Source organism: Scyliorhinus torazame, chromosome 5 (assembly GCF_047496885.1).
Source record: "Scyliorhinus torazame isolate Kashiwa2021f chromosome 5, sScyTor2.1, whole genome shotgun sequence".
In the NCBI taxonomy this organism is placed as follows: Eukaryota; Metazoa; Chordata; class Chondrichthyes; order Carcharhiniformes; family Scyliorhinidae; genus Scyliorhinus; species Scyliorhinus torazame.
The window spans coordinates 190,564,230-190,586,049 of NC_092711.1; the positions used below are offsets into that span (position 1 = coordinate 190,564,230).

General features: G+C 50.1%; 1 protein-coding gene across 3 annotated transcripts in view; it reads left to right on the forward strand.

The window, feature by feature from the left end:
• Positions 1 to 3,467: 3,467 nt before the first annotated feature.
• LOC140420843 (uncharacterized) overlaps positions 3,468 to 21,820 on the forward strand; it is a 56,865-nt gene continuing 38,512 nt past the window's right edge. Inside the window, exons 1-2 of one of the 3 annotated variants that reach the window (XM_072504918.1) lie at positions 3,474 to 3,569; positions 5,315 to 6,801. In XM_072504918.1, coding sequence (XP_072361019.1) covers positions 5,406 to 6,281 — 876 coding nt within the window. In that variant the 5' untranslated portion in view covers positions 3,474 to 3,569; positions 5,315 to 5,405 and the 3' untranslated portion in view covers positions 6,282 to 6,801. Of the gene's footprint in view, positions 3,605 to 5,314; positions 6,802 to 21,820 lie in introns of those variants that run through there. The other 2 variants (XR_011946609.1, XR_011946611.1) reach the window with 2 other exon arrangements.

A 21,820-nucleotide genomic window follows, 5' to 3' on the forward strand; every position in this document is an offset into this window, starting at 1 on the left:
CGAACATTTATTAATTACTACTGGGCGGCTAATATATCGATGGTTAGCAAACGGGTAGTGGAGGAGGGGTCAGTGTGGGAGCGAGTGGAGGCGGCATCTTGCAAGGGCATGAGTCTGAAGGCTTTGTTAGCTGCACCTCTGTTGTTCTCGCCGGCTCGGTACTCCACACGCCCAGTGGTAGTGGCAGAGAGTGTGGGGGCAATGGAGGCAGCACATGAGACTGGAAGGGGTGTGTCGGTGTGACAATCACCAGTTCATTCCAGGGGGGCTGGACGGGGGCTTCAGGGGGTGGCAGCGGGCAAGGATTGAGAGATTTAGGAATCTCTTCATTGAGGAGGGTTTCCTGAGCCTGGAGGAGCTAGAGGAGGAGTTTGAGCTGCCAGGTGGGAATGGGTTCCGATACCTGCAGGTATGGGATTTTGTTCGGAGGCAGGTCCCGAGCTTCACTCGCCTCCCACTAGGGGGGCTACAGGATAAGGTGGTGTCAAAAGCAGGGGCTCGGGAGGGTGTCGGAAATATATAAGGAACTGATGGAGTGGGACGGGGTTCCAATTGGGGAGGTGAAGAGGAAGTGGGAGTAAGATTTGGGAGGCTTGTTGAGTGTTCGGCAGGTGGGGATGGGAGCGCTGCCGTAGCGAGGGCCTGGAGCGTCATCCCTGTATAGGAGCTGTCCTCCATCTTTCCCCATTCTATTTATGGTTCTCTCACCCATCCTCTCAAACCTTTTGCAGTGGCTACGCAGTCAGTGGTAGCTCACATAGGTTTGCGAGGGCGTTTCTTTTTGTTTGTAGGACCATTTTTGGCATCCTTGGTTCTTTCCCCTCTACACAAACGCCATAATTATTTTGTTGACAGAGTTAAAGAAGGCCTTGGGGATGCAGACCAGGGAAAGCAGGAGTGTGTCCCATCTCTGAAGGTCCTTTGTAACTTCCTCCACCAGACTGGCCAGGTTCCACTTGTGGTCGTGGGCAATCTGGATCCCCAGATAGAAGAATTTGCTTTGGGCTAGTTTGAATGGTAGTCCTGCCAGCTCTGCCCCTCCACCTTTCAGATTCACAGAGAAGGCTTCACTCTTGCTCAGGTTGATCTTGTAGCCCAAGAAGGTTCCAAACACTCTCAGGAGTTTCATAATCCTTTCCATGCCGCATTGCGGGTCTGAGATGAAGAGTAGGTCATCCGCGTAGAGTGAGACTCTGTGTTCTCTGTCGCCTCTTCAGATTCCTTTCCAGCATCTCACCACTCTGAGGGCTCAATGAAGTAATTGAGGGCTGAAGTAAGGTGCTCTTTCCAAGGGCTGGTGCAGATTTGATGGGCCGAATGGTCTCCTTCTGCACTGTAGGCATTCTATGAATTGTCTGGGCGAATAGGAGGGGGGACAGCAGGTCATTGGGTGGGGCTGCTTCCCTCACATTGGAAACTCTGACCAAGGTGATGTTGGGGAGTTAGAGAGGCTGTTTGCCAACATAAGGAGGTGTTGCAGAGGGAGATGATGACTGCGATGAAAGAGTGTGTGGAGGAGATGATTGCCCTAGTAAAGGCAGCCGTGATGAAGACGTTGTTTGAGGTGCAGGATCAAGGAGGGGAGTGGCAGGGGATGGAGGAGGCATTGTCGCAATATAGTGACCAGTTCACCTTGATGGGTGAGGAGCTGCGGAGGGTGGCAGAAGCCAACAAAGGCTCAGAGCTAAGGTGGAGGACCTCGAGAACAGGTCAGAGGCAAAATCTGTGGATCGTGGGCCTGCCCAAGTGATGGAGGGCCCTCGGCCGACCGAGTACTTTGCAAAGGTGTTGGCGGAGTTGACGGGAGAGGGGGTAGAACCCTCCCACTACAAGTTGGGCAAGGCACATAGGCCATGAGCCACCAAGGGCGGTTATAATCTGCTTTCATAAGTTCCACGTGAAGGAGAAGCTCTTGAGCTGGGTGAAGCAGAGACAAGAGATAACGTGGGAAGAGGTTAGTATACGAATATCTGATCGCGGAGCAGGCAGAAGGTGGGCGGCCTTTGGAAGGGTGAAGATAGCATTGTCTATCAGCGGAGTGAGTGCATAGCTCGGGGGATTTTTGTTTTGAGATGGTGGAGGCGGCGGAGGCGTTCGAGAAGGCAGAAGGACTGGGATTGAGATGAGAGTTGGGACTTGGACTTGGTTTGTGGGGACGGGGATGGTGGTTTTTCTTATGGAGGGTTTTCTATTTAACTGGGGTTTTGTGTCTCTTGAATGAGGGAGGGTTGTTTACATTTGTTGACATGAATTGGTTGTTAATTTTATTTCTTTTTTCTGTGGGCACGATTTTGTATTGTTCTTTAATATGAGGGAGGTGGGGAATTGTTGGGGTATGTGGGATCGGATTACGGAGGAGGGGGATGGGAGGAGGGGGTAGCTGGCAGGGCTTATCGCACAAGCAGACAATGGTCACAGAATGTGGTGAGGGACCAACAAGAGGGAAAAACATACTTGACCTCGTCCTCAACAATCTGCCTGCTGCAGATGCATCTGGCCAGCAGCACGGTTGAATTCCCGCACCAGCCTCCCTGAACAGGCGCCGGAATGTGGTGACTAGGGGCTTTTCACAGTAACTTCATTTGAAACCTACTTGTGACAATAAGCGATTTTCATTTCATTTCATTTCAAAAGGTGTGCAGGGTAGGTGAATTGGCCACGCTAGATTGCCCCTTAATTGGAACAAAATTGGGTACTCTAAATCTTTTATTTTTTAAAGGCTCCAATTGACCCTCTGCATCCACAGCCTTTTGGGGGAAAAGGGTTCCACATTTCTACTCCATTTTGTGTGAGTGTTAAAGCTCTAACTTTAAGATGATGCCACTTTGTTCTCGATTCCCCACGAGAGGAACTAGTTTCGCTGTGTCTATCCAGTTGGCACATCAAACAATTTTTTGTTGATTCTCTTTAATCCAGACACCAGAAATGGGCGGGCTGTTTTATGATGTCAATTTGGGGTTGTATGCCCTGGAACTCAGAAGAATAAGAGTAATAATGTCAGAGTTTTACATTACTCCGCCCATCATGTCTCTGCCGGCCCTCAAACACCTATCTATTCTACTCCCATTTTCCAGCACCTGGCCCAATGTTATGGCATTAATCATGCTGAAAGGCCTTGACAAGATGGAAGTAGAGAGGCTAGTTCCTCTTGTTGGAGAATCAAGAACGAGGGTCACCGTTTAAAAATAAAGTGTCGTCCGTTTAAGGCAGAGAAGAGGACATTATTTTTCTCTCAGGAGTCATTGAAACTCTTCAAAAGCCACTTAATTCGGATATTTGTATGGGTTCCCCTACCATAAACTTTACTTCTTCATAAATAGTCTAAATAATTTTATATCTTTAGCGCCAACCGTAATCGGATCACAGAATAAGATATTGAATTCATCAATGGCGGTGCGGTTATCCAGCATTCATGGAGTCCAGAAATATGCTCTGTCCTCACTGCAGGAGATCCTCGGGCATGCGCAGTGCCAGGCAGCCATTGGGGCAGACGCGGTCCGGATGCTAGAAGAATAGATAGGGTCGTTTCGGATCAGCGGGAGCAGAAAAGGAACCAAGGCAGCGTGTGGGTGAGAGAGATTGGAACCTGACAGTGGGCGGGAAGGTATCGTAAACATTTTCTGTCAGGTTAAAAATACGAATACGAAGATTCTGCTCCATATTTGAATCGAGTTGGCGGCTGCGGCCTTTTCGCGCTTGAAAACGAAAATTAATGACCGCCATCTTTATAGGGGTCAGTAAACGGCAGTGCGCATGTGCATCCGCCACCTTTATGGGGGCAATGTGCAGCAATTGTGACCAAAGGTGGCAAAATTAAAATTGGGAATTGTCAGAAATCCGGAATTAGAGGAAGTGATATCTCAGAGGATTGTGAGGCAGGAGGAGATTACAGAGATAGGGAGGACAGAATGATTTGAAAGTCTGAGAAATGTAAAAAAATATGCTTCTTTACCTGCAGGTCAGTGAGCACAAGGGTGATGGATCAAGACTAGTGATGCACTAAGCGTAGTACAATACACAGTATTACAGGGCCACGTTACACACAACTATTATATACTATGTACAATGGTAGGGGAGTACATAAGAACATACATAAGAACTAGGAGCAGGAGTAGGCCATCTGGCCCCTCGAGCCTGCTCCACCATTCAATGAGATCATGGCTGATCTTTTGCGGAGTCAGCTCCACTTTCCGGCCCGAACACCATAACCCTTAATCCCTTTATTCTTCAAAAAACTATCTATCTTTATCTTAAAAACATTTAATGAAGGAGCCTCTACTGCTTCACTGGGCAAGGAATTCCATAGATTCACAACCCTTTGGGTGAAGAAGTTCCTCTTAAACTCAGTCCTAAATCTACTTCCCCTTATTTTGAGGCTACAGTGGTGTATCACCACAACTAGGGAGTGAGTAAACACACGGGCAGCAGAGTTTTGGATAACCTCAAGATTACTGGGTGGTTGAAAGTGGGATGCCAGCTGTGAATATGTTAGAATAGTTAAGTCTATAGGTAACAAAAGAATGGTTATGGGGATAGGGTGGTGTGGGCTTGGGTAGGGTGCTCTTTCCAGGGGCCAGTGCAGACTCGATGGGCCGAATGGCCTCCTTCTGCACTGTAAATTCTATGATCTATGAGAGTTTCAGCAATAGATGAGCTAAGACTGGGGTGGAGTCAGGTGATATTACTGAGGTAGAAATCGATGTTGATATGTGGTTGGAAGATGATTGGGTGAAATATTTCACCATGATTGTGAACAGTCTGGTTCAAGGTCACAGATCTGTCAGGGAGAAGAATTGATTCAGTGTCTCGGAGTAGAGTTTGTAGTGGGGACTTTATGAACAATGGCTTCAATCTTCAAAATATTTAAATGAAGGACATTTCTGTTCATCCAGTACTGGATGTCAGACAAATCAGGAGTGTGTGACTTGGAGGGGATGGTGTTCACATACATCTGCTACCTTAGTCATTGTAGCTTGTGGATGCTGAGAACTTGTGAGAATCTTGTAAAATTCTGGTCAGTTGAAGGGAGATAAATTCCCTCTACTTCTCCATCTCTCCCTACTATGAGAGAGGCAGCATCGTGTCTAGGTCTGGAGAGGACAGAGTCATGCCTAGGCCTGGACTGGGTGGCAGGTTCCCTTTCCTGAAGGACATTTGTAAACCAGTTGGTTTTTTACGACAATCCAGCAGCTTTCATCGTTACTTTTTCCAGTGCCGGCCCCCACAAATTATCAGATTCATTCAGCTCAATTTCACAACCATCTTTGTGGGTTCTCTCTCACTTCCTTTATTCTCTTTTAAATAAATTTTACAGGCTTTTCAAAGGGGAGGATTTGTAGTCGGGAAACTGACATCAAACATGACATCAGGATTTATCGGAACCTGAATATCATCGGATTTTGAACATGGAAGGAAAAAGCACCATACGCAGTGGGGAGAAACCGTACACGTGTTCTTTGTGTGGACGAGGCTTCAGCCAATCATCTGGCCTGTCAAAACACAAGCGGAGCCACTCTGGGGAGAAACCATGGGAATGTGCGGACTGTGGGAAGGGGTTCAGTTATCCATCTGAACTGGAAACTCATCGGCGCCGTCATGCTGGGGAGAGGCCATTCACCTGCTCCACTTGTGGGAAAGGATTTACTGATTCCTCAAATCTCCTGAAACACCAGCGGGTTCACACTGGGGAGAGACCATTTTCCTGCTCTGTGTGTACGAAAAGATTTACACAACTATCCCACCTGCTGACGCACCAGCGAGTTCACACTGGGGAACGGCCGTTCAACTGCTGTGTGTGTGGTTTGAGATTCGCTGATTCATCCACACTGCTCAAACACCAGCGGATTCACAGTGGGGAGAGATCTTATAAATGCCCAGAATGTGGGAAGTGCTTTAAAAGCTCTTGGGAACTGATGTCCCATCAACGTGTTCACACTGAAGAGAGACCGTTCAGGTGCTCTCACTGTGGGACTGGGTTCAGGTGGTCATCTCAACTCACTGCACACCAGAGAGTTCACACTGGGGAGAGGCCATTCACCTGCTCAGAGTGTGGGAAAGGATTCACTCAGTTATCCCATCTGCTGACACACCAGCGAGTTCACACTGGAGAGAGGCCATTCACCTGCTCCAAGTGTGGGAAGGGATTTACCACCTCCTCGAACCTGCTGACACACCAGCGAGTTCACACTGGGGAGAGGCCGTTCAACTGCTCCAAGTGTGGGAAGGGATTCACTACCTCCTCCAACCTGTGGACACACCAGAGACTGCACAAGAAACTATAGTGATTGGGTTTTGCGGTTAATCACATCCATCCACGACGACTTCCGGGTGCGGCTATGCAGAGCTAGGTCGCATATTCGGCAGCTCCTGCTTGGAACGGACTTTTGGGCTCTTTTACAGGGCCCCCACGGCATTTGTTTGACATTTCCCGGTGTGGGAAGAAGGCGGCAATATTCCCCCGACAGTGTCCCCCAGGAAGGGTATGTCTCTTGGTTGCCAGACACACGCAGAAACAGTGAAAGATTTGGCTGCAACTACAGGATAAACAGGGCCTCTTCCAGCATGCAGGCGGGGGAAGGGCAAGCTTAAAGCTGCAAGCTGACCTGAGGGCCTGTATCAAAGGTGAATTCTAGCAGCAGAGGGAACAACTGTGAAAAGACCTCATCAAGGCCACTGAAGGGACTTCCGGTTGCGGTGATGCCTAGCTAGCCGCACGCTTCGGCGGCTCCAGCTCCGACGGACCTTCGGGCTCTTTTAAGAGCCTCAACGGGGAATTTTTCGACGACGCAACCCGGTGTGGGGCGTGTGAGAAGGGAGTCCCCCCCAAACGAAGGAGGAAAAAACCGGCGGCGGCGGCTGCAGCGCGAGGAATCGTCGACCAAAGGGTCAGAAAGAGAGAAGTACAAGATGGCGGCGGAGAAAGCGCAGGCGACATGGGGGCCTGAGCATGAAATTGTGAGACGGTGCGTGGAGCTGCTGAAGAGGGAGGTGCTGACCCCGTTGCTACAGGCAATTGAGGGGCTCAAGGAGACATTAAAGACCCAGGAGACTGAGCTCCGTGTGGTGGAGCAGAAGGTGACAGATATTGAGGACGAGATCCTGGGCCTGGCGGTTAAGACACAGACGCACGAGGCACTTCATAAAAAGTGTACTGAAAGGATCGAAGCCCTAGAAAATGGAGCGCGAAGGAAGAACCTTCGGATACTGGGTCTCCCTGAGGGTGTGGAAGGAGTGGACTGTGGAGCGTACGCAAGTACGATGCTGAGCTCACTGATGGGTGCTGAGGCCCCTACGGGCCCCTTGGAGGTGGAGTGGGCAAATCGGATTCCGGCGAGAAGACCAAAAGCGGGAGAACCACCCAGGGCGATAATCGTGCGATTTTACCGCCTTAAGGATAGAGAAGAGGTCCTGAGATGGGCTAAAAAGGTGCGGAGTAGCAGATGGGAGAATGCAGTGGTACGGGTATACCAGGATTGGAGTGCGGAGGTGGCGAGAAGGAGGGCGAGCTTCAACCGAGCCAAAGAGGTGTTGCATAAAAGGAAGGTGAAGTTCGGGATGCTGCAGCCGGCAAGACTATGGGTCACGTATCAGGAGAGACACCATTATTTCGAGACGGCGGAGGAAGCATGGACCTTCATCAAAGAAGAGAAATTGGATCGGAACTGAGGGACTGATGCTGCAGGAAATGTTATTGTTAATGTTACGGTGGAAGTTAATTGAGAAGTAAACAGGGAAGGGGGGAGACATTGGGGAAATGTGGGCGCCGGTGAGGGGGGAAAGACGGGACATAGTTGGAGAATGGGGAAGGGGAGGGGGAGGGGAAAGGGAGCTGCGCCATAAGAGGCGGGTCAGGTAAAGGGATGTTCCCGCACCAGAAAGAATAAGGCGGGAAGACAGGCGCAAGGCGGATGGGAGTTCCCCACATGGGGGGGGTCGAGGAGTGAGCAGGAGTAGCCGGGGTCAGTTGAAGTCAGCTGACTTACGGAAGTAATATGGGGGGAGCAATCAAGCTAGAAAGAGATCTAGCGGGGAGGGGAGGAGGGAGGGAGAAGGGGGGGGGGGACAACTGGGTTGCTGCTGCGGAAATCCAAAAGGAAATGGCTAAAGAGTGGGTGGGCGGGGATGGTGTGCGACGCTGGGGGAGCGAGCGAGAGCGTGGAGGCGGGATATGGGACTGGCCTAGAGAAGGTAATGGCTAGTCGACACGGGAGGGGGGCAGGTAGCCCCCTAGTGAGGCTGATCACGTGGAACGTGAGAGGCCTGAACGGACCGATAAAAAGGGCCCGAGTGCTCGCGCATTTGAAAGGACTAAGGGCAGACGTGGTTATGCTCCAAGAGACGCACCTAAAGGTGGCGGACCAAGTTAGGCTAAGGAAAGGATGGGTGGGACAGGTGTTCCACTCAGGACTGGACGCAAAGAATAGAGGGGTGGCCATTTTGGTGGGGAAACAGGTCGCATTTGAAGCAAAGAACATCGTAGCAGATAGCGGAGGTAGATATGTAATGGTGAGTGGCAGGCTGGAGGGAATGGAGGTCGTGTTGGTTAACGTGTATGCCCCAAACTGGGACGATGCGGGATTTATGAGACGGATGCTGGGGCGTATACCGGACCTGGAGGTAGGAAACTTGATTTTAGGAGGGGACTTTAATACGGTGCTGGACCCGGGGCTAGATAGATCCAGCTCAAGGGCCGGAAGAAGGCCGGCAGCGGCCAAGGTACTTAAGGGGTTTATGGACCAAATGGGGGGAGTGGATCCATGGCGATTTCTTAGACCTAGGGCTAGGGAGTATTCCTTCTTCTCCCATGTCCATAAAGTGTACTCCCGGATAGATTTTTTTGTTTTGGGAAGGTCGTTGATCTCTAGGGTGGAAGAAGCTGAGTACTCAGCCATAGCGGTTTCGGATCATGCCCCACATTGGGTGGACCTGGAATTAGGAGAGGAAAGGGAGCAGAGAACACTCTGGCGATTAGATGTGGGACTGATGGCGGATGAGGGAGTGTGTGCAAGAGTGCGGGGGTGTATTGAGAGATACCTGGAGGTCAATGACGACGGCGAGGTCCCTGTGGGAGTGGTATGGGAAGCACTAAAAGCGGTGGTCAGAGGAGAGCTGATCTCCATTGGGGCCCACAAAAGGAAAACAGAGGCCAAGGAAAGGGAAAGATTACTGGGGGAGATTTTAAGGGTGGATAGGGAATTTGCAGAGACCCCGGAGGAGGAATTGTACAGGGAGAGGAGACGACTCCAGACGGAATTTGACCTTCTGACCACCAGAAAGGCGGAGGTACTGTGGAGGAAGGCACAGGGGAGGAGGTATGAATATGGGGAAAAGGCGAGTCGCCTGTTGGCTCATCAATTGCGAAAGAGGGCAGCAGCGAGGGAAATAGGAGGAATTAGAGACGAAAGGGGAGACACGGTGCGAAGGGCAGGAAAGATAAATGAGGTGTTCAAGACCTTCTATGAGGAACTGTATAGGTCTCAACCCCCAGAGGGAGAGGAGGGGATGCGGCAGTTCCTGGACCAATTGAGGTTCCCGAAAGTGGAGGAGCGGGGGGTGGTAGGCCTGGGGGCACCGATTGGGGTGGACGAGGTTATTAAGGGACTGGGAAGCATGCAAGCAGGGAAGGCCCCAGGACCAGACGGGTTCCCGGTGGAGTATTACAGAAAATATGTGGACTTGTTGGCCCCGTTGATGGTGAGGACGTTCAATGAGGCCAGGAAAGGGGGGACTCTACCCCCGACGATGTCGGAGGCGACGATATCGTTAATTTTGAAGAGGGACAAAGATCCGTTGCAGTGCGGGTCCTATAGACCTATTTCACTATTGAACGTGGACGCCAAATTGCTGGCAAAGGTACTGGCATCGAGGATAGAGGACTGTGTCCCGGGGGTGGTGCACGAAGACCAGACAGGGTTCGTAAAAGGGAGACAACTGAATGTTAACGTGCGACGACTATTAGGGGTGATAATGATGCCCCCAGTGGAGGGGGAGGCAGAGATAGTGGCGGCAATGGACGCAGAGAAGGCATTTGATAGGGTGGAGTGGGAGTATTTATGGGAAGTGTTAAGGAGGTTTGGGTTTGGGAACGGGTTTATTAGCTGGGTTAGACTTCTTTATGGGGCTCCAACGGCAAGCGTAGTTACAGGTCGACATAGATCGGAGTATTTCCGACTATATAGGGGAACAAGACAGGGATGCCCGCTGTCTCCATTGTTGTTCGCGTTGGCAATTGAACCTCTGGCCATGGCGTTGAGAGACTCCAGGAAATGGAGAGGGGTGATTAGAGGGGGAGAAGAACACCGAGTCTCGTTATATGCGGATGACCTATTGTTATACGTGTCGGACCCAGCGGGGGGAATGATAGAGGTTATGCGAATTTTGAGGGGGTTCGGGGATTTCTCGGGGTATAGGCTAAACATGGGGAAGAGTGAATTATTTGTGATACATCCAGGGGACCAGAGTAGAGAGATAGAAGGCTTGCCTCTAAGGAAAGTGGAAAGAAACTTCCGATACCTGGGGATTCAGATCGCTAGGAGCTGGGGAACCTTGCACAGACTTAATCTGACACGGTTGGTAGAACAAATGGAGGAGGACTTCAAGAGGTGGGACATGCAGCCTCTATCGCTGGCGGGCAGGGTGCAAGCAATTAAGATGATGGTCCTCCCGAGGTTCTTATTTGTATTTCAATGTCTCCCTATACTAATCACTAAGACCTTTTTTAATAAAATAGACAGGAGCATCACGAGCTTCGTGTGGGCAGGGAAAGTTCCGAGAGTAAGGAGGGGGTTCCTTCAGCGTAGTAGGGACAGAGGAGGATTGGCACTACCGAACTTGGGCGATTACTATTGGGCCGCCAATGTGGCAATGATACGTAAATGGATGATGGAGGGTGAGGGAGCGGCGTGGGAAAGACTGGAGAGAAAGTCCTGTAAAGGGACGAGTTTAGAGGCGCTGGTGACGGCGCCGCTACCGATCTCACCTAAAAAGTTTACCACGAACCCGGTGGTGGCGGCAACATTGAATATCTGGGGACAGTGGAGGCGACAGAGAGGGGTGCGGGGAGCCCTGGTGGGGTCCCCAATCAGGAACAACCATAGGTTCGCCCCAGGAAGAATGGATGGAGGATTTCAGAGCTGGTTCCAGTTGGGAATTAGGAGGGTGGGAGATTTATTTATAGATGGGACTTTTGCGAGCTTGGGAGCATTGGAGGAAAAGTATAAGTTGCCCCGGGGAAATTTCTTGAGATATATGCAGGTGAGGGCATTTACTAGACAACAGGTGAGGGAATTTCCATTGCTCCCGACACAGGGGATACAGGACAGGGTGCTTTCAGGGGTGTGGGTCGGAGAGGGCAAGGTGTCAGAGATTTACCGAGAGATGAGGGAAGAGGGGGAGGAGTCGGTGGGCGAACTAAAAGGAAAGTGGGAAGAAGAACTAGGGGAGGAGATAGAGGAGGGTATGTGGGCTGATGCCCTAAGCAGGGTAAATTCCTCTTCCTCATGCGCCAGGCTTAGCCTGATTCAATTTAAGGTGCTACATAGAGCACACATAACGGGAGCAAGATTGAGCAGGTTCTTTGGAGTGGAGGACAAATGTGGGAGGTGTGGCGGGAGCCCGGCAAACCACGCACATATGTTTTGGGCATGCCCGGCACTGGAAGGGTATTGGAAGGGAGTGACGGGAGTGATTTCGCGGGTGGTGAGGGCCCGGGTCAAACCAGGCTGGGGGTTAGCTCTATTTGGAGTTGCGGAAGAGTCGGGAGTGCAGGAGGCGAAAGAGGCCGACGTTGTGGCCTTTGCGTCCCTAGTAGCCCGGCGCAGGATCCTACTCATGTGGAAGGAGGCGAAACCCCCCGGACTGGAGGCCTGGGTAAATGATATGGCGGGGTTCATTAAACTGGAGCAGATAAAGTTTGCCCTGAGAGGATCGGCTCAAGGGTTCATCAGGCGGTGGCAGCCATTTCTCGACTACCTAGGGGAACGTTAGAGGGAAGACAGATGACCAGCAGCAGCAACCCAGGGGGAGGGGGGGGGGCGGGGGGAGGGGGGGTTTAGTTTAGGTCAAAGATAAAGGGGTTTTGTTACTTGTGTATTGTTTAAAATTTCTGTATTGTTATTGTTGCGTTTGCTTTGTAAGAGGGGAAAAATTGTTGTTTGGGAAAAAATTTTCAATAAAACATTTATAAAAAAAAAAAAAAAAAAAAAAAAAAAATCACATCCATCCACGATTCAACCATGTTTGTTTGATCTGTTTGTGTGATGTTAATAAGTTCCAGCTCAAAATAGGTTTTAATATTATGGATAAAGTCAAATAAATCAGCCTTCTCTTAAAAGTAGTGTGTTGAGTATTTTTAATAATAATAAGCTTTAGTGTCACAAGTAGGCTTATATTAACACTGCAATGAAGTTACTGTGAAAATCCCCGAGTTGCCACATTCCGGCGCCTGTTCGGCTACACAGAGGGAGAATTCAGAATGTCCAATTAACCTAACATACACGTCTTGCGGGAGGAAACCAGAGTGCCTGGAAGAAACCCACGCAGACAGGGGGGGAACGTGCAGACTCTGCACAGACAATGACCCAATCCGGGAATCGAACCTGGGTCCCTGCCGCTGTGAAGCAACAGTGCTAACCACCTCAAACACAAGTTACCTCCTATTGAAGGGCTGTCCTTCTCCCCTGCCTCCTCCATCCTCACCTCCAAGAAGTGTGATGAGCTCATGGAGCTTCTTTTTCACTAAGATTGAGACAATGTGATCAGCTGCCTCTGCTGCTTCCATCCCTTCCACTGGCACACCGGGACCATCTGTTTCTAAAATTCCTCTTTGTCCGAGCTTTGAACTCATATCTTTGTCCAATTTCTCTCCCATCACCCCTCATGCTCTCTGTGCTCTTCTTATCCATCAGACCCACTTGCTCCTTTGATCCTATTCCTACTAAATTACTTACTCCCCCCCGCCCCCTGTTCACTGACATTGATAGGGACTCTCTCTTCAGGCACTGTACCTCTCTCAATCATCATTTCTTCCTCAATAAACAAACCCTTGAACCAACCATCACTGGAAACTACAGTCCGATCTCCAGCCTCCTTTTCCTCTCAAAACTCCTGGAACATGTGACCTCCCAAATCCATGCCATAATTCCCAGAACACCAAGTTTTAATCCCTCCAATCAGGTTTCTGCCCTGTCGCAGTACTGAAACAGCTCTTATCAGACTCTCCAATGACATCCTCTGTGAGTGTGACAAAGGTAAAGTATCCCTCCTTGTCCTCTAGCTGTCTACAGCCTTTGACAAGGTTGACCACCCCATTCTGTTCCAACACAGTGCCACCCACTGTTGTAAAAACACATCTGTTTCACTAATGTCCTCTGGGGAAGGAAACCTGCCATCCTTACCTGGTATGGCCTATACGTAACTCCAGACCCACAGCAATATGGTTGACTCTTAAATGCCCTCTGAAATGGCCTGGCAAGCCACTCAGTTGTATTCAACCACTACAAACACATAAAAGGAATGAAACTGGACGGACCACCCAGACCCAACCCAGGCACCGGAAACGACATCGGCAAACCCAGCCCTGTTAACCCTGCAAAGTCTTACTTACTAACATCTGGGGGCTTGGGCCAAAGTTTGGCGAGCCATCTCACAGATTGGTCATGCAACAGCCTGACATGGCAATACTTAAAGAATCATACCTTGCAGACAATGTCCCAGACACCACTATCACCATTCCTGGGTATGTCCTGTCTCACCTGCAGGACAGACCCAGCAGAGGTGGTGGCACAGCTGGGAGGACATTGACCTTGGAGTCCTCGACATCGATTCTGGACCCCATGAAGTTAAGCATGGGCAAGGAAACCTACTGATTACCACATACCATCCACAATCAGCTGATGAATCAGTATTCCTCTGGGGGTAGCAAGGTGGAGCAGTGGTTAGCACTATGCCTCACGGCACCAAGGACCCGGGTTCGATCCCCAGGTCACTGTCCGTGTGGAATTTGCACATTTTCACCCCCACAACTCAAAAATGTGCAGGGTAGGGGGATTGGCCACTAAAGTGCCCCCCCCAAAAAAATCAGTATTCCTCCATGTTGAACAACACTTGGAGGAAGCACTGAGGGAGGCAAAGGCACGGAATATACTCTGGGTGGGGGACTTCAATATCATCACGAAGAGTGATTCGGTAGTACCATCACAGATTGAGCTGGCCTGGTCCTAAAAGACATAGCTGCTAGACTGGGACTGCAGCAGATGGTGAGGGAACCAATAAGAGGGAAAAACATACTTGACCTCATCCTCACCAACCTGCCTGCTGCAGTTGCATCTATCCATGACAGTATCAGTAGAAGTTACCACTGCACAGTCCTTGTGGATACCCTCCGTCGTGTTGTGTGTCACTACCACCGTGCTAAATGGGATAAATTCTGAACAGATTGAGCAACTTAAGACTGGACATCCATGAGGCGCTGTTTGCCATCAGCAACAGTATTGTAATCAACCACAATCTACAACCTCGTGGCCCAGGATATCCCACACTCTACCACTACCACCAAGCCAGGGAATCAACCCTGGTTCAACAAAAAGTGCAGGAGGGCATGCCAGGAGTAACATCAGGCATATCTAAAAATGAGGTGTCAACCTGTGAAGTTACAACACAGGACTATTTATGTGCCAAACAGCATAATCAGCAAGTCATAGACAGCTAAGCGATTCCACAACAAATGCACCAGATCTAAGCTCTGCAGTCCTGCTACATCCAGCCGTGAATGCTGGCAGACAATTAAAAAACTTACTGGAGGAGGAGACTCCATAAATATCCCCATCCTCAAAGATGGAGGAACTGACCATAACTTGTGCAAAAGACAAGGCTGAAGCATTCACAACAATCTTCAGCCCAGCCAGAAGTGCTGAGTGGATGATCCATCTCAATCTCCTCCAGAGGTCTCCAGTATCACAGATGTCAGTCTTCAGCCAGGACAATTCACTCCACTTGATATTTGGAAGTGTGTGTATGCATGCGTAACTAACAGGGCTATAAGGTAAAACTGATAGATTTTTGTTGCGTCAAAACTGTCGGAAGTTTGTATATCGGAAAGTAGCGAAAGCCGTACCCGTGTTTACAGCACCGCCTTAGCTCCCCTGGTCCAAATTTAAAAGAAGCATTCGGATAGGAAAGATGGCAATGCAGCACCTAATGAACCCTGAGGAATTTGCGGTCGCAACGACCAGCAGCAGTAGAGTGGGACAATGTCCCATTTGGGAGGAAGAGATCAGGAAATATCTCAAAGGGAAAGGATGGCCCCTTTGGAATGATTTCTGTGATAACGAGGAATCAGGTCCCGGGAGTATAGGACATACTTGGTGGGAGAACCTGAGCGAGATCCACAAAAAGAGCTTAGGGAAAGCTCGCAAGCCGATCGCAATCGTGTCCTGCTTGGCACAATTGCAAGGCACAGAGGAGGTTGTTAGGACGCTCCGGAAAGAAGTAGAAGGCATACATCGGATGAGTAAGGTCGATGTATGCGAGGTAGAAAAGGAGAATTTAGACTTGAGAAGGAAACTGGCAGCAAAAGATGCCAGTGGATGACGCCAAATGGGCTCACCAGTCTTGTCTGGCGCACCTAAGCAGCTTCCAGTCTCAATACGAAAAGGCCTATCAGGACACGCAACGTGCAGTCCTGATAGGAAACAGAAATACAGGTTACAGAGTCCAACGAGAGGAAACAGAAAAACAGGTTACAGAGACAGTGTAGCGATCTAAAGGCAGCATTAAGAGCACTCCATGCTGCCACCACAGAACAAAGACAAAGCACATTAGATCACGCAAAGTGCCGGAAGCAGATTGCAGAGCTGCAATCACTGCTTTCTGTTCAAAAAGGTTTTCAGGAAACCTTTGGAGAAAGATTAGATCAGGAAGACGGCCCTGATTGGGAAGAGTTGAATGAAACAGCGCAGAGATATGTTCAGGGAACATGTGAGCAGGGAAAGCCACAAAAGAGAAAAGCACCCCAACCCCCAACACAGCAGATAGTTCAAGCTCCAATGAACCCTGTAACCACCCGCCGCACAGCCATAGTGGATGATGCGGAATTTCTATACTACACCCCCCTAACAGTGACCCAATTACGGGACGTGTGCGATAAAATCACACCGTTCCTCCCCACCTCAGACCCCCACCATTTCTTTGCCACAGTTAAACATCAGGCGGCCATGTACGGCCTGGATGAGCGAGAGCATGTAAAGCTCACTGTTTTAAGTTTAGACCCTTCGGTAGCAGCAGCCCTTCCCGACCCACAGAATGTAGGAGGAGGCACCCTTGCAGAAATGCATACCGCGATCCTGGATTCGATCGGGTATAACCGGGGTGACCCCGTAGATGGCCTCAACAAATGTAGGCAAAAGAAATCCGAGCACCCCACAGCGTTTGCTGGACGCCTGTGGATTCACTTTGCAGCAGTCTTTGGAGACTTAGACTGTGCCCATTTGTCCCCAGACAACATGGCCAAATGGACCCGCACCCTTATCTCCCATGCCACAGAAAGAGGACAGAAAGCCTGCGTGAGTTATGATCCCTCAGAGGAGGCCCATAACGAGAAGTGGGGAGTGAAAAGATTGTCCCGCGCTTGGGAGCAATCTGTTCAAAGTAAACCCACAGTTAAGAATAGCGAGGAAAAGCAGGCTGGCGCAGATATGCAGGCAGTAAAAACCCACCAGAACCCCGCATGGGTGAATGAGGGAAAGAACAGCCCCCCACCCAAGTCACAAGAGTGTTACACCTGCGGACAGTTGGGAGACTTCGCAAGAGAGTGCAATGCCCCTAAAAAGCCACAGAGAGCCCAGCAGACGGGCACTCTGATTAAGAAAAAGACAGAGCCCATTCATAGCGTTAGCACCCATTCAGATCAGACGGACTTGACCAGAACGGACTGACGGTGTACGGGCTCCCCCAGTTGGGTCTGCGACACCCTTTGGGATAGGTCTGGACGACCGGTAGTTGCAGCGAAAATTCGGGGTCAGCCCATTGAATTTCTCTGGGACACAGGAGGGTCCCGCACCACAATAAATTCCTCCACACTGTTTCAAAAAGACACGTGGCCCACTACAGCCACTATCACCCTCAGTGGCTTTACAGGCCACTCACAGCAGGGACACATCACAGCCCCTGTACCCATTCAAATCGACACCATTACCACCAAGCACCCCGTGGTTTTAGTTGACCTGCCCCACACAGCAGAACACATTCTGGGAATCGATTTCATGAATTCCCACCACCTTTCATTTGATCCAGTCAACCAGTGTGTCTGGAAGATGGTAAAATCTGCAAGAGCCCCCGCAACGCTCAACATACGAGAGTACATGAACAAAATTAGTGCAGTAGACAAATTTTGGTTCAACCCGACCACGCTTAGTACGGAGAAGCAGGTTAGGGCAATACTGCAAAAGAACAGGGCAGCATTCGCGACCCACAAGCACGACTGTGGACGGATGACTGGCTCCGTACAAGTAACAGGACCTGACCCTAGATCCCAAAAACAGTATGGATTTCCCCAAGAGGCAGAGGGAGAAATCTCCAAGGTAATAGAAAGTTTATTAGAGCAGGGCGTACTTAGATCAGTAGCCTCCACTAATAATGCCCCGATTTGGCCAGTGAGAAAGCCCAATGGATCATGGCGACTGACCATCGATTACCGGGAACTCAACGAAGTCACCCCCGCAGCAGCCCCCACAGTAGCAACAAGTCCCGAGACCATGCTCAAGCAGGGACTCAATTCCCGATACTTTACGGTTTTGGACATCAGTAATGGATTCTGGTCCATTCCATTGGCAACGGCGTGCCAGTATAAATTTGCCTTCACCTTCAAAGCACAGCAGTACACGTGGACATGCCTGCCACAAGGATTCCACAACTCCCCCTCCATTTTCCACCGACAGCTGGCAAATGGTTTAGCCAAATTCTCTCGCCCCGAATGTCTGGTACAGTATGTAGACGACCTACTACTGCAGACAGACACCAAGGAAGAGCACATTGAGCTTCTGTCCGAACTCCTGGAACTATTACACTCAATCAGATGTAAAGTCAACCCCAAAAAGGCCCAGATTTTGGAAGAAAAAGTGATATATTTGGGAACAATTATCACGCACGGTAAACGCGAGATCGAGCATAAAAGGATTGACTCGATTGCTAAATTGCCCCTTCCCCAGAACGTTTCAGCCCCCCGGTCGTTTTTAGGACTGGTTGGCTACTGCCGAAACCACATTGACGGTTTCGCCAGCAAGGCAGCACCCCTCTCAGACCTCCTAAAGAAAGGAGCCCCCTGGGAATGGCTTCCGCAGCATACGGATGCTGTGGACTCTTTAAAACAGGCACTCATAGCCGCCCCCGCACTACAAGTTCCAGACCTACTTTCCCCTTACGCCATAGAGGTAGCGACCACAGACCGCACCCTTTCGGCCGTGCTCCTCCAGGAACGGCACGACCAGTTAAGGCCTGTAGCTTATGCCTCCAGACTCTTAGATGCTGTGGAGCAGGGATTTTCAGACTGTGAGAGGCACCTGCTCGCAGTATTCTGGGCAGTCCAGTATTTTTCGTACATTACCGGACTGAACCCCATCACAATTCTCACCGAACACACCCCCACCCAACTTTTACTGGACGGACGACTCAAGGACAGTACAGTAAGCCAGATTAGAGCAGCTAGATGGACCCTTCTCTTGCAGGGACGGGACATCACTGTGAAAAGGACAAAGTCACAAACCTATTTAGCTGACAATTTACAGTACCCCGGAACCCCTCATGAATGTGAGATTATCTCTCCACACCACAACACAGGCCCCTTTATCGCTAAAACACCCCCAAGAAAGATAGATAGTTCAACCCAGAGCCCCCCGCACACGGACACGTGTGAGCCCATAAAGATCTATGTGGATGGATCTTCCACAGTCTTGGATGGGAAGCGCATAACAGATTGCGGTATCTATGTCGAGGACGCGCAGGGACGCGCCCTCGAGGAAATATCGTTAAAACTACCCGGACACTTAGGCGCGCAGGCAGCAGAGCTTGCGGCCATCGCATATATAGTGGAACACCCAGATTCCTTCCCCAGCCCAGCAGACATATACTCGGACAGCCTCAATGTCTGCAACAGCCTCACGGAATTTCTGCCCCTGTGGAAAGCAAGATGATTTGTTTCCGCATAAGGAAAACCCCTCCCCTCAGCCCCATTGCTCCGTCATATTTTAGAGCGAGCCCAGAACAGGACTTATGGGATAATCAAAGTCCGCAGTCACCATCGTTCCTCCCCCCCCCTGGAAATGTGAAAGCTGACGCACTGTCTAAAGCAGGTTCCTGGCACGGATATTGTTGGGCACCCCCCGAAAGCACCCCAGAGAGAGCAGTTCAGGTCTCACAGACAAAGATCGAGGATCTAGTGGAGGCCCAGAAGCAGGACACCAACCTCAAGGAGATTGTAAAGGGAAACTATCCAGCTCCCTATGAGAGATTTAGAAATGCACTGACCACACATGATGGTGTGATGTTAAAAGACACCCTTTATGTGGTTCCTGAACAGGACAGGAATCAATTGATTTGCTTGTTCCATGACGGTCATGGACATCAGGGAATCGATCCCACTACAGCCCATCTCAAGCAGCTTCGTTGGTGGCCGAATTTAAAGGATGATGTAAACCATTACATCGAGAATTGTCTTATCAATGCCCAGAATAATCCGGACAGATAGGCCAAAAAGGCTCAACTCAGCCACACCCGACCCGTTAATGGCCCCTGGACTAACCTCCAGATCGATTTTATAGGACCATTGCCCCCTTGCAGGAATGGCTATAAATATGTATTTGTGGTAATTGACACATTTACAAAATGGGTGGAAGCATTCCCAGCCTGCACAAACACTGCAAAAACCACAGCCAAGATTTTGACCCACCACATCTTTACAAGATGGGGACACCCCCGCAGCATTGAATCCGACCAAGGTTCCCATTTTACGGGACGTGTCATGCAGAATGTCCTCACGATATTTGGCATCACCCAAAAAACCCACATAGCATACCACCCACAGTCGAGTGGTATCATGGAGCGCATGAATTGGACCCTAAAATCCACCCTCAGAAAAATGGTCCAGCAGAACAACACCACTTGGGACTCAGTTCTCCCTTTTGCGCTGATGTTTATACGTAACACAATTTCTACTTCCACAGGTTACACCCCACACACTCTCATGACCGGACGCCCCATGAAAGGCACAGAATATTTGTTAGGTTTGGACTTGACCAGCCACAAAGTGATGGCCCTCACACACGGGAAAGCCGTGGAGCAATTAATTGACAATGTAAAAACGGCTCAGCTAGCAGCCGCAGTAAAATTGGGCACAAGAAAGAAACAGAGCAAAGTTTCGACAAGACAGTGCATGCGACTGAGTATAGTATCGGACAGCAAGTGATGCTCTCTGTATATAACCCTAGCACATTCCTGTCACCAAAATACTTGGGTCCGTATTCCATTACGGACAAAGTAAGCCCTTCCGTTTTTAAAATAAAGTACCCCAATGGCAAGACTGCGTGGTTTCATATAAACCGGCTGAAGGCATATGGAACAGTCGAACCACACACACGTCATGCTCGACGCAGCACACCACACCCTGCCCACAGCCAACGTAACCCTACCAACCCCCACCACGTCCAGCCCAGCCACGGACTCGACCTCAACTCCACCCCCGAAATATACACTCCGCCCCGGAACGCCCACAGACTGCAGCAGCAGAGACAGCGACTGTGACTCGGACGATAGCCACAGCACGCCTCCCTACTATCCCCATGCAACAGGACCCACACCCAGCGATTCCGACTACGATCCAAGTGATCCCTTCATGATCACTTTCCTGAAGAAACCCCACCACCGAACCACACGGACGACCCCGATTTTGTCCCCACACAGCTAGACACCAATTACTGGCACCGAGATAACTCGTTCCGACTCGTCCGCAACGACGAGAGCGACCCCACCTCACACCATGCAGCCCTTTCAGCCCTGATACACTCAAGAGTTTGGCACCCGGGAGAAGAAGACGACCTTGGGTCTGACTCCCAAACCGAGAACCCCTTTGCGACCCTGTTCGCAACCGAGAACTGAGGTGTCCAGATGATGTTTTAAAAGGAACCACTTGGGAGAAGTGTTGTCCTTTCTGATGGAACCTGCAGAATGTTTTATGTTGTTTGTAAGTTTGTTAAATGTTGTATGTCCGACAGGAGAATTTTTTCTCACTGCCCCACGCCTATTCGGCCGAAACCTCTGAGGACTTGCCTACAAAGACTCACCATTGCCAGACAGCGGTTCAGCAGAAACCTCTGAGAGCTTGTCTGCAGAGACTGGTTACGGAACCAGACGCCCGTTCGTAACTGCCCTTCTTGTTCGAAGGATAGAACCACTACGGCAGCCCCACCACGATGACATTTTTGCCCATTCTTGTCGGTTGCTCAGGCAGTGGGGAAACGGCTTGGGACCTGCCCTGCCTGGGAACCCCCCCTCTGGTCAACTACGCTTGGGTAGGAGAGACACCGCATTGGTAGCCATCCTACCCGGAGACTCCATCCAATTCTTACCCGTCACGGCCCATACGCACCTCATTTTGGCATTTTTTTGTTCAAAAGGTTTTGTTTTGTTTTGGTAACCTTTAGGTTGCCGGCCATCTGCTATTTACATCCTGGAACATTTGGATGCTAAATCAGCACTGGTTCATCATTGGGAAGTGTGTCTTCTCCTAAAATTTGTTTTTGTTTTTTAAAAATGAGGGAGTCACACATAGTGA